Raw genomic sequence first — 15,372 nt, 5'->3', positions numbered from 1 at the left:
CCATAAATGCAGGCCTCTGTCTGGTGACTTAACAGGTTTCTTTACCCTAGGGGAAACTTACAGCTATAGGTAAGTCTACAGTTTTTTGTTAAGTTGATAGCAATGTTATAATGGCATATATATGAATATGTTTAGAGGGCCAACCTCAGTGCCTAGCTAGGTATTTTATGTGCCCTCATCACAGTAGTACCTGAGCAACCGTAGAAAAGGCTAGTTGCATTTTGTTATAGCAGTTTAAAAGGGGATTTCGTTTGTGGTGTTTCTCTGTTTTAAAAACCTTCTCTTACTAACTTCCATTGCAGTACAAATGATGCTGGAAAGTTCATGATGTGCGATACTGGTGGTTGAGTATAATTAAATGGATATGCTACAATTTAAAACATCGCTTGGTTACTGTCTTTCAGTAGTTTTATTCGTGGGTTACATGTGAAAGTTATACCAACTGTGCAGAAACAAGTATGTGGTAGGCAAACTAGACATGCAAAAAAAAAAAAGACATGAGATCAGATAACTAAACACAGCATGGTGGGCCTTAGTTTGAAAGAAGACTTCACACAGTTTTTGTAGCTCTGCTTTTTTCTCTCGCTTAAGTACTAATTAACATTTTAGATAATGTCTTTCATTCCAAGCTGCTTCAGAGTATGTATGTGCAACACTGTTAAAAAGGAGCCTACTTTAGACTGGAGGGCAGCAGCAGGTGAGCAAATGGTGCACATCACTTTGGCCTCAGTTTCCCCTTCAGGTACTGTTTGAACACTGCTTTCCTAGGAAGAGGTGTTCATGTGATCTTCAGTGAATGTATTGAGACCTGTTTTCTTTTTTGAACATCTTATCTGAACTGCACACGCTATAGGATAGAGAGTGGCATGTTAGTAATTTATCTCCTTTGAAAGAGCTGAGAGGATCTTGCTGAAATTTGAAATTTTGACTTCAGGTTATCTAGTTAACTTCCAAAGGGTGCCTTTTCTGGAGTCATTGAATTAGCCCTTTTATATCATGTCTGTGAAACGATTAATGCCTTAAATTGTAATAGCTTGACTTACATTAACATATGTCATTTTTCCCCTCCACCTAAAGCTGCACCGCTGCTGCTGTATGCAAACCGACGTGATCTGCGATTGGTGGATGCTGCAAATGGGAAAGAAAATGCTACAGTTGTAGTGGGTGGTTTGGAAGATGCAGCCGCAGTGGACTTTGTGTTTTTCCGGGGGTTGATATACTGGAGTGATGTAAGCGAAGAAGCCATTAAGCGAACAGAATTTAACAAAACTGGGAGTGTACAGAATGTAGTCATTTCTGGGCTTTTGTCACCTGATGGTTTGGCATGTGATTGGCTGGGAGAGAAACTATACTGGACGGATTCCGAAACAAATCGGATTGAAGTTTCCAATTTAGATGGATCTTTGAGAAAAGTTTTATTTTGGCAAGAATTGGATCAGCCCAGAGCAATAGCCTTAGATCCTGCAAGAGGGTAAGTCTTTGGTGGTTTTTTTTGTTTATTTTTTATTCTTTGTCATGTCTTGGTCATTAGTTACTGAAATTCAGTGTGCTTATTAAAGAGATCTGAATATTCCCAGTTATGCTGTGACCTTTAAATATGGCACTATCCTAAGCTAGTTTGCATAGTAGGTGGTGGTCTTGTTTTTCTTGCACTTAATGTGAGATGTGAAAATAATAATCTGCAATATTGCTGATTTATTTTTGTGTATGTGTGAGGTGGCTTGCTGTCCGGACAACAAACTGTCTGTCTGTCTCTATTTAAAAACATCAGATGTGCAAGCAAATATGGGAGAAGAAACTATTCTTGTTCTAGTAGCAGTGCAGAGAATGATAATTCATTTGGTTCTGAGTAACATATGAAAACAGATGCAGTCTGTTTGTAAAGCCAACACCTGCCTATGGAGCTATAATATACTCCATTGCTGCTGTGGACTGAGCAAAAACAAAAAAAAGTTACTCAGCATTTTTGTTACAATATAGTGTTAACATTGTAATAAGTGAGAAAAATCAAAATAATAATGTTGAGAGAGGTTTCAGCACTCAATTAGAAAATACATTTATTGGAAACATGTGACCCTAGTGCTGTTGGGAAGTTCCGTTGTAATAAAAACAATGATGCAGTAGAACTGGCTAAGGCTAGGCAATAGTACAAGCTTTCTTCTTCTTAACTTCCACCTCAAGGTCTGGTAGTGGACCTTAATCATGACTTGCAGTACTCTGTGTTTATTTCCTTTGAGGTCCTCTCCTAAACGGTGGCCATTAAGCATGCTGAATTCAGTGGTAGTTTTGTCATGTAGATGAATGTCCATTGAAATTTAGGATCAGTTCACAAAATGCATGGTTAGTTGTGATGTTCTTTCTAAAATCTGATGGTCTCCAGAAGTGAAAAACTGGTGCAATAACCTAGTGGCCCGCTTAACCCAACATTCATTTTCTTAAAAATTGAATAGGGTCTATTACGCAGAGTAGCTTACAAATTTTAAAAAAAAGTGTGTTTGTTTTTTATCTGAGCAAGAACGTTCATCTGTATCTGCAATATTAAGACGACTGACAGTGGGTGCTTTTATAGAAGGGTCTCTTCCGCACCTTTCTCGGTTTTAGATGTTTGGGGGTATTGTTGGGAAGAATGTTGGATGCTTTGGTTGCAGGTTTTGAATTTGTTCTTATAGCCATACTACAATTTAAAGAGAAGCAATCTCATTTTTAGTTTCTTTGATGGCATAGTTTGGTTTGCAAGTATAGGAATCTGTATAGTAAAATGTGCTGTCATATTTAATTACTAAACTTCATAGATAAATTCTAATAAAATGTTTTCAGGTTCTTTCCCCATATAATTTTGAGAGGCTTATAGACAAAATATCATAATAAAAGTACTTTCTCTACATTCCACGCACACACACATTAACAGGTTTTGAAATAAATGAACACAGTTGTAAACAGCAAAAAGAAGATGGAGTTCTCCTCCCTGCCCACCAATTGCTTTGAAAGTTTTTAAACTCTGACACTGAAATAATAAACTTAATACACCAGTTATCTACAACCCTCCAAACAATAAAAATACTGAAGAAAGCAAATAAAAATATAAAGCCCCCCCGAAAACAAGAAGGGGGAAGAATAAGGCAAATATGTTTGGGATAGGTTTGCCAACAGTTGGTTGCACTAGTCTTTTCTTTATAAAAATAGTTAGAATTCATATGCAGAACATCAGGAATGAAATTTGTATAAAAGCAGAATTGACAATCCAAAAAAGCTTCCTAAGGTTAGTGTGGTTTCTGTTGACCTAGTCAAAGATAGTGTCCGTGCGACAGTCACTTTTAGCAATTAGTTTTGCAGCAGAAGGGAAATTTTGTCCAAACGAATGGAAACCAAACTTTAGCAAACCATTTGGGCTTTGCAAGAGGCATGCATATTGTCCGAAGTATGCACAGTAACGTTCTTGGTGGCTAGAATTGGATGAGTACGTAGGTTATTTCTCACAAAGTTTATGTGAGAGTAGAACTGTAAAAAGAAAAATTGAAGGAGCCAAAGATACACTTTTTGGGGGGGTCCATTAGACCAAAAATAAATATCAGGACAAGTCCACTACAGATGGGGCAAAAGTGCTTTCCATAACCTTTCCGAAAGTCTGACTCTTAAGGGCCTAATTAATAGTTTATTCTCTGATCACAGTTGTTCAGTTTTTAGTTTAAATCTTCATGTAATTGAAAGGCAAGAAAACATTTCCAGATCTTACTACAGTTCTTGTCAGTAAAAGTTCAAGACAAGAACCCTTTCAAAGACCTGAGTTTTAAATATAAAGGAATATTCTCTCTTCTGACTCTCCAATAAAACTGTTCCTGGTGAGATTTATTGATACACTAGTAACTAAGTTGTGAAATAAAGGACATGTTTCATGGTGGTTTATTTAATATTTTGCAGAGATCAGTCTAAAAACCTGAAAAATGCTAGCAGTAATTTTATTCTTTGCAAAAATGGCATCTCTTCAAATTTTAAACTGATCATATGTCAAAACTTTCTCCTGAGCCGTAAGGATGAGTGGCATCAGCACAGGGATAGGAATATAGAAAGTATGAAAACGATCTCTTTTCTGTTTCAGAAGCATTTATTAATTTATTACTGCATAGATAGAAGTACCACTGTGCTGTCAGGGAGTTTTATATCTGTGTCCATCAGCTGCTGTGTGGAACCAGCAGTGAAGAGGACTAAGAACAGCAGCCTAACAGTAAAATCTAGAACTTGAAAAACAAAGCATTCTCTTCTCCTTGGAATCCCAGCCTGTGACTTTTTTTTTTTTTTTTTTTAAATATACAGGTGTTTCTTACTCCAAATTAAATAATCTGTAAATGTTTGCAGTTTAAAAAGAAATGTTTTGGCAATTACATAGGGCTTAATGAAAAAATAAGTTTAATGCATAATGACCCTTTTCGTAACATTAATAAATCCATCTAATATAAAGTGGCACACATAACAAGTTTCTGATTTTAGCAAAACTTTTTTTTTAAATTTCTCTGGCAAAGTGGTGAACCTTCTTGTTAATACCTTGAACAGAAAAGTGATATTGACCATTCTGGCTTTCTGATCAGGCTGAATTAGGTAGTGAAAGGTGTTTGTTTTTATATATATATAAAAGGTAAAAAAGGACTAAATTGAATGTTTGTGTGCCGTTAAAGCAATTTAATTTTATTTAGCTGTTTCATCATGACTTCCCATTTAATAGAAGTTAAATTGTAATAGGATTTTTGAGTTTTTTAAACCACAGTTCTCAAAACAAATCATCACTACCCCCAATTGCCCTAGTTTTTCAGGCCATTAAGAACTTTTGAATGACGCTCTTTGTAGTGTTGTCAGCCATTGGTCAACACAGCTTTGGGGAAGACAATCTGGGGAATGGGATGCTCTTGTAGGGAGTGTCACCGCAGTGGTGGAGATGGTGGGAAAATAAATGGATGGGGTAATAATGTATATTATATAATATATATTGTAAATGTATATTATACATTATTACCCCATCTATAATATATATATTAACATTATTGGTAGTCTATACATGGGGTCAAAGTCTGTTTTGTTTTTTTTTAAACTTGGGAATTTTTACTTAAAGCCAGCATAACTTAAAATGTGTAGAGATCTTGCTAGCCAGTTGTGTGAACATTAGGGCATGGTTTAAGGTTTTCATTTCACATGCTGCAATTTACTGTTTGACACAGTTATTTTTCATCCTTCTGGCAGTGGAATAAAGTGTGTGTGTGTGTGTGTGGTTTGGGGAAAGGGATATTCTAGTCATTTAAAATCAGTGGGAGTTTTCAATACTGTTTCAAAAGATTATCTTTGACCAAGTCCCAATCGCCCTTTCTGGAGCTGTGTTTTCTCTCTGACCTCCATAAAACTTAAACTGTTCTTCATAGTAGTGCAGTTGATGATTAAAGTGTAAAAATGTTTTGGTGTAGACAGTTTTTTAGTTTTATAACACAAAAAAATCAACACCACAAAGTTCGTCATATACTCTCAAGAAAAGTGCTACCAAGACAGCTAGCTTGTCTCACTTCTAGGTATACTGTGAGGTGAAAAGGAACTTTGAGTGTCCTCTGGAAGCTCTGACTGTCTTACATTTCAGTGGTATTTTTTTAATTCAGCTAACTCTAGAGTTAAAATAATTGCTAGTGAATAAACTCTTTTAAGTAAAACTATGTAATCAGTTCACATTGTGAAGATTTTTCAATCAGTGGGGGACATTAGAGTACAAAGATTAATAATATACTGTTTTTCATAACAATGTAGGTTGATTTCTAGATATAATGTGTTGGAGGAAGCTCTTAAGTTTAAACCTCTGAAGAAAGGGAGTGATTTTTCTCATGCTCCAATTTGCATATGATACTTCTCCAGTTATAACATGTGTTGCTCTTTATTGACCCAAATTATGTTTGACTACAGTGTCACTCTCTACATATGTTACAGATCACGTGCCATAAAAGGTACTGAGCACTATGATTTTTACTAGTTTCCTTGGGATTGTGTCATTTTGTTAAGTGGCCAGCTACCCATTGGTAATATTTTCTGGACTTGTGTTTTTGTATTGTATCTTCTTTATAACAGTCATTTTGGTGCTGTCACTGAGGTGACAGAACTTGCCAATGAACATGTATGCCTGGTTTACATTAGAGTTATTCCAAAATACACCTCTACTCTGATACAACGCTGTCCTTGAGAGCCAAAAAATCTTACCACGTCATAGGTGAAACTGCATTGTATCGAACTTGCTTTGATCCGCCGGAGTGCACAGCGCCTTCCCCTCCCCCCCCCGGGAGCGCTGCTTTACCGCTTTATATCTGAATTCGTGTTATGTCAGGGTAGAGGTGTACCTATTCTGTTTTAAAGTCATACTCTCCCATATTCAGATTAACTTTAAAGGTTTCTCTACAAATTAATATTTGTGAGATGAGGACAATAAATGTTACAATTTTTGTGTTTTTTGTTTTTAGCAGTGCAGTAAATTTCATATAAGAGATCCTACCAGTAGGGGCATGACATACAACCCAGCATTTATAAGTTTTAATTTAAAGTTGCACATTTTCAAATTAATTTTATAAAGCCTCAACCTGATTTAAATCAGTGACTTGTTTAAAAATCAAGTGATTTAAATCCATTATTTATATCTTATCTTATTGATTTGGTTATTGGAGTCTCTCCCCTGGGGAGAAAAGGGCTACATAAATTTACTGATATACCAATAGACAGAGAACAGAAGTCAACCCTGAAGAAGAGCTCTGTGTAAAATCAAAAGCTTATCTCTTGCATCAACAGAAGTTAGTCCAATAAAAGGTATTACCTCACCTATCTTGTGTCTCCAATATCCTGCGACCAACAAGGCTACAACAGCACTACATAATACAATACAGTACAGACCTGTGGCAAAGGACCCTGCAGCGCTTTAAGGTCCCTGCCCATTTTGCCCGCCCCCACTGGCGGGGGGGAGGGGGGAGAGGAGCAAAGGGAGTAGCTGCCCTGGGGCACGCGATTTTAAAGGGCCCGGGGCTCTGGACACCGCTACCACAGCAGTGGAGTGCGGAGCCCCGGACCGTTTAAATCACCATAGGAACCCCAGGCAGCACAGACTGGAAGGGCGGGCTGGCTGGGGGATCCTGACCCCTAGCCCTGCCCCTTCCATCCGAGGCCCAGCCCCTTCTGGGGGCCAGAGCTGCCCCCACACTGTACCAGTAAGTGTCCTGAGTTACTTTCACCCCTGTGTAGTAGTGATGATGTTTTTATTAGATTACATATTTGAATTTATATTCTTGCAAAGCGTCATTAACAGACAGGCCTACAGTATTTGGGACACTGTGAATACGTATGTAATCCTAGATAATTATACGTGTGTGTGTGTGTGGCGTGTGTGGATACATAGATAGATATGTTAAGATATTTCAGCATGGCCCTCTTTACCCACAGTCCGTTAACACACAGTCATGATGGCTTGACTCCCAACATCCGCGCCTAAATGGATCTGTACTGTATATGATTCAGTGTAGTGCTTGCTCAGTAAGTTAGAACTAAACATTTTAACTGAAGTAGTAATTTTTAGTTTGCAATTTTTGTATACCATTTGAGGCATTGGTGTACATGAGCAATGTGTTCTCTAAACCTTGTAATGGCTTTAACTGGATTATTTTTTCTAGTAAAGACTAGGCATATAAGTACATTCACAAGATATGTCAACTCAGTGACAGGTGCAAAGTGACTGTTGTAAGAAGGTACAAGTCAAAGTGTAATAAGAGTACCTTTTTCTGATTTAGATTAATCCACTTCCAAGGTGGGAGAGTAAATTAATTTGGAAAAAAGATGGCCTTAATCTTTAATAAGATGTCCACCTATGGAGTTTATTCAGGAATAACTCCATGTGTAGACAAGCTCTTAAGCATATATGTAAATTTATTTGCTTGACTAGTCTCATAGCCTGTGTCCTTAAAGTTAAGCATGTATATAAACTTTTTACCTGAGTGGTATAACATTAAACAAATTTTTGTTTTCTAGTTTCAAAAATATAAACAATGAAAAGCTATTTAGACCTTCAATACAATAACAAACTGAACTTTTTTTTATACACACACACACACACACACACACACACACACACACACACACACACACACACACACACACACACACACACACCAAGGTTTTCTACAATAGGAGTGTAAAGTTAGGCTCCAATGTGCATATGAGTAACTGGATGGAGACTAAAGGGCACAGCAGCACTGAATGAAGGGGCAGGATGATGTCTGAAGTGCCCTCCCACTCCACACCTTATCTGTTGCACCCCTCCTCCCCCCACTCTCTACCATCCCCCTCTCCCCAATTGCTGCGGGCAGGAGAATTTCTGGCACCCCCTTCTGCTGCCAACACTATCAGTCAGCAGCTTGTTATGTCTCTCTCTTTCTCATTGGGTGTGCAGTGGTCTGTGACTCTCTAGTTAGACAAAGCTGCTAGATATCTTAGAAACCCAAGTGTGGCGCAGTAGAAGCACTTCAGTTTTCTTGACTTGTGGAAGTTCAGTATTTCAGAAGGTGGTGTGAGTTGCCAAATATAGCACAATCTACCTGCTTGTCAGTTTTGTGTTTGGGTCTGTGCTGTTCTCATAGAAATAATGTTTAATGAGGTGCTGGATTTGCCTTTTTTCAGTACAAATGAGCATTTTAAGTGTGAAACTTCTTGGAATTTCAAAGTTCAGAGATCCTCTCCCGCCCCCATACTTGGGCGGGGGGGGGAGGGATAGCTCAGTGGTTTGGCCTGCTAAACTCAGGGTTATGAGTTCAATCTTTGAGGGGGCCACTTGGTCCTGCTAGTGAAGGCAGGGGGCTGGACTCAATGACTTTTCAGAGTCCCTTCCAGTTCTATGAGATAGGTATATCTCCATATATTATTAATTAGGAAACTAATTAAAGGAAACAAGCACAAAGCATCCATGTAGCAATCTAACATGAATAAAGTGGAAAGAAAGTAAAGAAGTAGTAACATGTAAATAAAAATTTTGATTTAAATTAGAGTTGTCAATTAATTGCAGTTAATGCCTGTGACTAACTGAAAACAAAATGTGTTAATTTTTTAACCACGTTAATCACACACTTCTGGGGAGGGAAGGAGGCATTGGCTGTGGAGGGGGACTGATAGTGACCTTGGTGCAGTAACCCAGTACGCCCTGAGAAGGTGGGAAGAGGCTCCCATCCCAGCTCCGGCAGAGAAGTAGGGATCTTGACCCTGCTGTGCCCCGGCCAGCCTCCCTGCCACATGCCAAGACCCTGAGGTAAAACCCATCCTCCGTTGCAAACACCTAGCTCAGTAAAAGGAGTTGAGCCTGGCAAGCCCAGTACCAGAAACCACCCTTCCAGAAGCACCAGCAAGACACCTCCGTAACCCTCTTCCTGCACAAATCTTTGCTTGCTCCCTCCTCTGTCATCACTCCCTGTCCTCCTGGAACTTCCTTCTGCACTATAGTTCTACATTTGTAAATTTAACTTTCATGATAGAGGTTGCACTGCAGAACTTGTATGAGGTGAGTTTAAATACTATTTCTTTTTTATCTTTTTTACAGTGCAAATATTTGTAATGAATAATCTAATCTAAAACGAGTACTGTACACTTTATATTCTGCGTTGTAATTGAAATCAGTATTTTAATATGTAGAAAACATGCAAAAATATTTAAATGATATTGTTATTTAACAGTGCGATTAATCACAATTAATTTTTTAATTGTGTGATTAATAGTGATTAATTTTTAAAATCCCTTGACAGCCCTAATTTAAAATTAAGAAATACATTTTATTTTGTAAATCATGATTGTTATCCACTGGTTAGAAAAGACTACTTTTTTTTTTTTAACAGGCATAATAACTGATTAAAACTTAACTGGTTGAGTCTGAATTAATTTAGTGTTAGCATGGACAAAGAGAAATTGAAATGGTTCAACTAGTGCTACCACTGCTGTCCTATGGCTCACCAGTAGCTGGTAAAAATCCCAGAATGCATTGATTCTGGAAGCCAAGACAGGAACAGTGAGATACATAGTGAGAATATCTTGCCATCAAAACTGTTAAGGACAATTCTAATGTGGATATGCAGTGGTAAACCAGTTCCTCATGACTGATGCAAGCACACTACTTGAATTGGTTGAGTTACAAACTATTCAGTTCTCTAGTGTAGGCAAAGCCACACTACATATTTGAAGGTCAGCAATTTCACACTAATTGTCTTGATAAACTGTATTGAGGGAAGTTGGGTCCTAACCATTCTATAATTGGTAGAAAACCCATTGATGTCAAACTTGAAAGCAGTTTTTTCAGAAGACGCTGCGTAGCATGGGATATGTAATATGTGAATTAGTATTTGCCTCTGATTTCTAGTCAATTGCCAGAATGTTTCTAGGTAGCTGTGCACTAAACTCTTAGAAGAAAGAAACCAATTCTATTGTTCAGACCTTTGAAAATGGCTTTTTAAAAAGTAACTTAATTTCCCAATATAAAATACAAAGGCATATAGATAACTTGTTTTTGTAGTTTTAAAAAATCTGACTTACTAGCAAATCGTAATTCACAGTTACTATAAATCAGTACAATAATAGTCTAAAGTAGTATTAATTACATTACATTTTAAGATGAATTCCCTTCTTTATCACCCGTTCAAATCAGCGCACATCCACACATCTCCTCCCAGAAAATGTGCAAGATGGTGTAAAGCCCACTCATTTTGTTGCATGTGCGGGTTGGGTTTTGGTTCTAGAAGGCCTTTGGGCTAAGACATGTAGCAACTATCAAATAAAGTCACCTTCAAAATAACTTGTTTGTTTGAAATGTTTTGCATTCAGTGCACCTAGTTGCTGTGGTGATAAGACAATATAAATTAATAAAATAACTGTCAACTGAACATAAGTTAATAGAAACTTGAGATGTTTACATGCAGTGTTTGCTCAATAACTTGGGTTAAATATTTAAATCAAAATAATGATTTATGTTTTGTATAAATTGCCCCTGGTGATATGCTTATGCTCATGTTTTATTCCTGCTTTCAATCCCTACAATTACAACTAACTTCTGAGGGAAGTCTAGACTATGAAGACAGGTTGAATTTTTAAAATGTGTTGGTGAACAAGTTTTAACTAACATGATTTAGTAAAGAGTACTGACTGAATTAGCTGAAGAAATCTCTGCACCACTGGCATTAATATTCGCAAATGTGCGGATGACAGGAGAGGTCCCGGAAAACTGAAGAAGGGCTAATGTAGTGCCAATCTTTAAAAAGGAGGAGCCAGGAAACTATAGACTAGTCAGGCTGACTTAGATACCTGGGAAGCTACTAGAGAAATGTATAAAACATTGAATTTGCGAATACCTGTAAGATGAAGGGATGATCAGTAGCAGCCAGCGTGGCTTTACCAGGAAAAAATCCTGCCAAGGCTGCTTGATTTCCTTCTTTGATAGGGTAATTGATTTGATGGATAAGGGGAATGTAGTGGTCATAATATACTTGGACTTCAGCAAGCCTTATGACACAATCCCACATGACATTCTGTTAAGTAAGCTGGAGAAATGCGTACTCAACAGAACGACCTTTAAGTGGCTACATAATTAGTTAACCACAAACAAAAGAGTAACTATCAGTGAATATGCTGAATTGGAGAGAAGTCTCAAGTTGGATTCCACAGGGATCTGTTCTGGGTCCCGTGTTGTTTTAACATCTTTATTAATGATCTGGATGTAGGTAAAGAGAGCATACTGATCAAGTTTGCAGATGTCACAAAGGTTGGGGAGGTTACCAATACTTTGAAGGGTAGAGCTAAATTTCAGAGGGATTTTGGTAAATTGGAGAACTGGGTTATAGACAACAAAATGAGATTCAACAAAGGCAAGCGTAAGATGCTACTCCTAGGGAAGAAAAAACAAACACACAGATACAGAATGGGGGAAACCTGGCTTGGCAGTAGCACTACTGAGAAGGATCTGGGAGTTGAGGGGTCACAGCCTGAACATGAGCCAGCAATGCAACTCTGTTGCAAAAAAAAAACAAATGCAATTTTAGGTTGCATTAGCAGAAACATAGTATGCAGGTCATGGGAGGTGATAGTACTGCTCTGGTCCGCACTGATTAGGCCTCAGCTGGAGTAGTGTGTCCAGCTTCGGTCATTGATTGTATAGAAAAGATGTAGAGATCCGGAAATGATCCGGAGGCAAGTAACAGAGATGATCACAGGGATGGAATGCAAGCCCTCTGAGCAAAGGCTGAAGGAACTGAGTATGTTTCATTTGTAAAAGAGGAGATTAAGAGGGGGATATGATAGCAGTCTTCAGAAATTTGAAAGGCTGCCACAAAAAAAAAAAATAATAAAAAAAAATAAATGAAGAGTTGCTCTCTTTGGCCCTGGAGGACAGGACAAGAGGCAATGGGTTCAAACTACAGTATAGCAGATTTAGATTAAATCTCAGGAAAAACTTCCTATCTGTAAGAACAATAGGGGCATGTCTACACTAGAAAGCTAAGTAGATATAACATAGTAATTACTGTAATGTTTCATGTCCACACTGCCCTCTTATCTGTGGTGCGCATCCTCATTAGGAGGAGTTCCACTGACTTAAGAGGGACAGTGAGTGGGAGAGATGAGGGGGCTGAGAGCCTGCAACTCCCTGCCAGGAGCCTGGCTACACCCCAGACTTTCGGCTCCCTGGGAGCCTGGATTCCCCCCCCCCCTCCGCCCCCCCCGGCAAGCTCTCAGCTCCCTGCTGCTGGGAGTCTGGCTTCTGCTCCCAGCAGTGGGGAGCCAAGAACCCAGGGTGACATTTAAAAAAAAATCCCTGTGACCATTATTAGATTGTTCTGAATTAGCTTGGACAAGTCACTCCCTGGCCCCTTCTCTTTGTAAAAAGTTGTGGCCATGTTGCCATCTTTCCTTCCTCCTAAAACACATGGCACCTTTAGCAAGGCAAGAGGAGTAGCAGACAGGGATGTTTCAGAGGGAGAAGCTGCAGATCCTGTCCTTGACGGTAGAGGAACTTGTTGAGTGATGGTTTTGGCCTGTTGCTTGTTCTCTGTGACAGTGGTGAGGCTGGACTGTGGGTTGTGGACAGCCAGACAGGTGAAGCAGGTCTGTTTTTTCCACTGAGGGCCACATGGCTGTGACCTTTGGATATTTGAACAGAAGCAGTGTTTAAAGTCTGAGTGTTTAATCCTTGCCTTTAGTATGGGTGTGGAGCTGAGCAGCAAGCCTGATTAGTATATTAATCAGTTGCCAGATGAACAGGAGCAGCAAATGGGAGTTTTGGAGGGAGTTTAGAGAGAGACTGTAACTGCTGTTTTAGGTATGGCTGTACACCGGGTAACATACATGGACAACAAGGGAACAACTGCTGTGACTTACCTTCGATGTTCTATGTTGTCCTTTCTGCCAGAAGATGGAAAAGATTTCTGATGTATGAAGTGCAAGCTGGTGGCCATAGTGGAGGAGAAGATATCTGGTCTGGAAGCACAGGTTTCAATACTGCTCAGCTTCTGAGAAAATGAAAAGCTTCTTGGGCAGCTAGCTTTGGAAATTCTTGCCATAGGCACTACAGTGGGAAGGATCAGCAATAAGGGAATTAGAGTTGCTGTCAAAGAAGTGGACTGGTAATTTGTGGCAGACGGGAAAGAGCGCCAGGAAAGGCAGTCAGTAAGACTAGAAGTATCAAAACATTATCAGATATTGAGTGAGTTGGGTTTTTCCATACTTATCTCTAGAGGAAGGGAACAGAAAACTACAGGGGACATAACTGACTGGTCATCCTTGGGGCGTGAAGCAACCAGCCACCGGGTCACTGTTGGCTGTGTGACTAGTATGAGCCTGGGGGTTTGGGATTCTGGAATATTGGGCTGTACTAATGTATCAAACAGGTGAGGTGATTTGGGAAGTGATCTTCATTGGAGGCTAGCTGGAGCAGGTAGTCGGGTTCAAGCTCAAATTCATTATGTCACAAATTGAATTAAAGCAGGGGTTCTCAAAGTTCATAACACCACGACCCACTTCTGACAACAAAAGTAGTTACGTGATGCTGGAAGGGGGACCAAAGCCCAAGGGCTTCAGTCCCAGATGGGGGGCCTGTAACCTGAACCCCACCACCCAGCACTGAAGCCCTCAGGCTTTGGCTTCAGCCCTGGGTGGTGGGGCTCGAGCTTTGGCTGCAGCCCTGGCAAGTCTAATGCCCGCCCTGGCGACCCCGTTAAAATGGTATTGCAATCCACTTTGGGGTCCCAACTCACACTTTGAGACTTGCTAAACTAAAGTAACAAAGCATGTAAAGAGAATAAGTTTCTCACTTGCTTATGCCACCAATACTGGGAGTCTGGATAACAAACAAGAGGACTTGGAAATTTTAAGTGAGGAGAAAGTTGATGTAATTGTCATTACTGAAACCTGGTGGGATGACTCTCATAATTGGAATGTTAAAATTATTCGTTATAACTATGGGTGGCACATGAGCCTGCCCCTTTGGGGAGGCTAACCATGGGGTCTGGCCCCTTCTGCCTAAGCCCACCCACTGGAGCCCTGAGCCCCCTCCACTGCCTCCTCCCAGCCCCAAGGCCTCCCCATGGCTGGACAGCTCTGGGCTACCGTCCCGGTATCCAGCCAGCCCCACACCAGGCCACCTGCCAGCACCATCCACCTACTGGCCTCTGGCCAGAACTGAACTACGGCCAACTTGGAGGAGATGAAGCAGTATGGTGGGGCCAGGGCTTGGCTTAGGGGAGGCTTAGCCTTCCCTGGCCTATTACACCTGCTGCCCAGGGTTTATAACTTGTTTAGGAAGAACAGAGTGGGTAAAGGTAGAATGGTGGCACTCAGCATTAAAGACACCATTATCTATTTTAGGATTATTGATAACTCAGGATCTTGAATGCATATAGATCAGTGTGCTAACTAACACCACCAGGAGGGTATTGGTGAGTGTCTGTTACAGACCACTGAATCAAACTAGAGAACAGGATGAGTTACTCATTAAACACCTTGTCTCTAATGTGTGGAAAGAAAAATGATGGTGTCGTATGGGAATTCAGTATGAAAAAGACATGTTGGAGGTCTCATGCAGCCAGCAATAAAACATCATTAGAATTTCTAAAAGTTGCAGATGATGATTCTCTAATCTAAAAGATATTGCACCCAACAGGAGGTAACTCTCTCTTTTGGACTTCATGAAGATGAATTAATCACTGGACTGGAAGTTGGTGGTTAACTACAGGCCAATGATCATGAGTCAGTAGGCGGAAACAGAGGACAGTCCAGACCAGTAACACATGTACTTTTACTTCAGAAGGGCTAATTTCCCAAAGCTGGGCAAAATTATGAGCAAAATTGATT

The 15,372-nt window shown here is 39.7% G+C and overlaps 1 protein-coding gene across 3 annotated transcripts in view; it reads left to right on the top strand.

The window, feature by feature from the left end:
- LRP6 (LDL receptor related protein 6) overlaps positions 1 to 15,372 on the top strand; it is a 189,779-nt gene that overhangs the window by 11,096 nt on the left and 163,311 nt on the right. For 2 of the 3 annotated variants that reach the window (XM_032803017.2, XM_032803019.2), the window contains exon 2: positions 1,078 to 1,471. The exons of the other annotated variant lie outside the window; for it this stretch is intronic. In XM_032803017.2, coding sequence (XP_032658908.1) covers positions 1,078 to 1,471 — 394 coding nt within the window. The remainder of the gene's footprint in view (positions 1 to 1,077; positions 1,472 to 15,372) is intronic. 3 annotated transcript variants of the gene reach the window in all.

The sequence above is a fragment of the Chelonoidis abingdonii genome, chromosome 1 (genome assembly GCF_003597395.2).
Source record: "Chelonoidis abingdonii isolate Lonesome George chromosome 1, CheloAbing_2.0, whole genome shotgun sequence".
Lineage (NCBI taxonomy): Eukaryota > Metazoa > Chordata > Testudines > Testudinidae > Chelonoidis > Chelonoidis abingdonii.
Note: the sequence above shows the minus strand (reverse complement) of the source record. Positions and strands in the feature narration are given on the sequence as shown.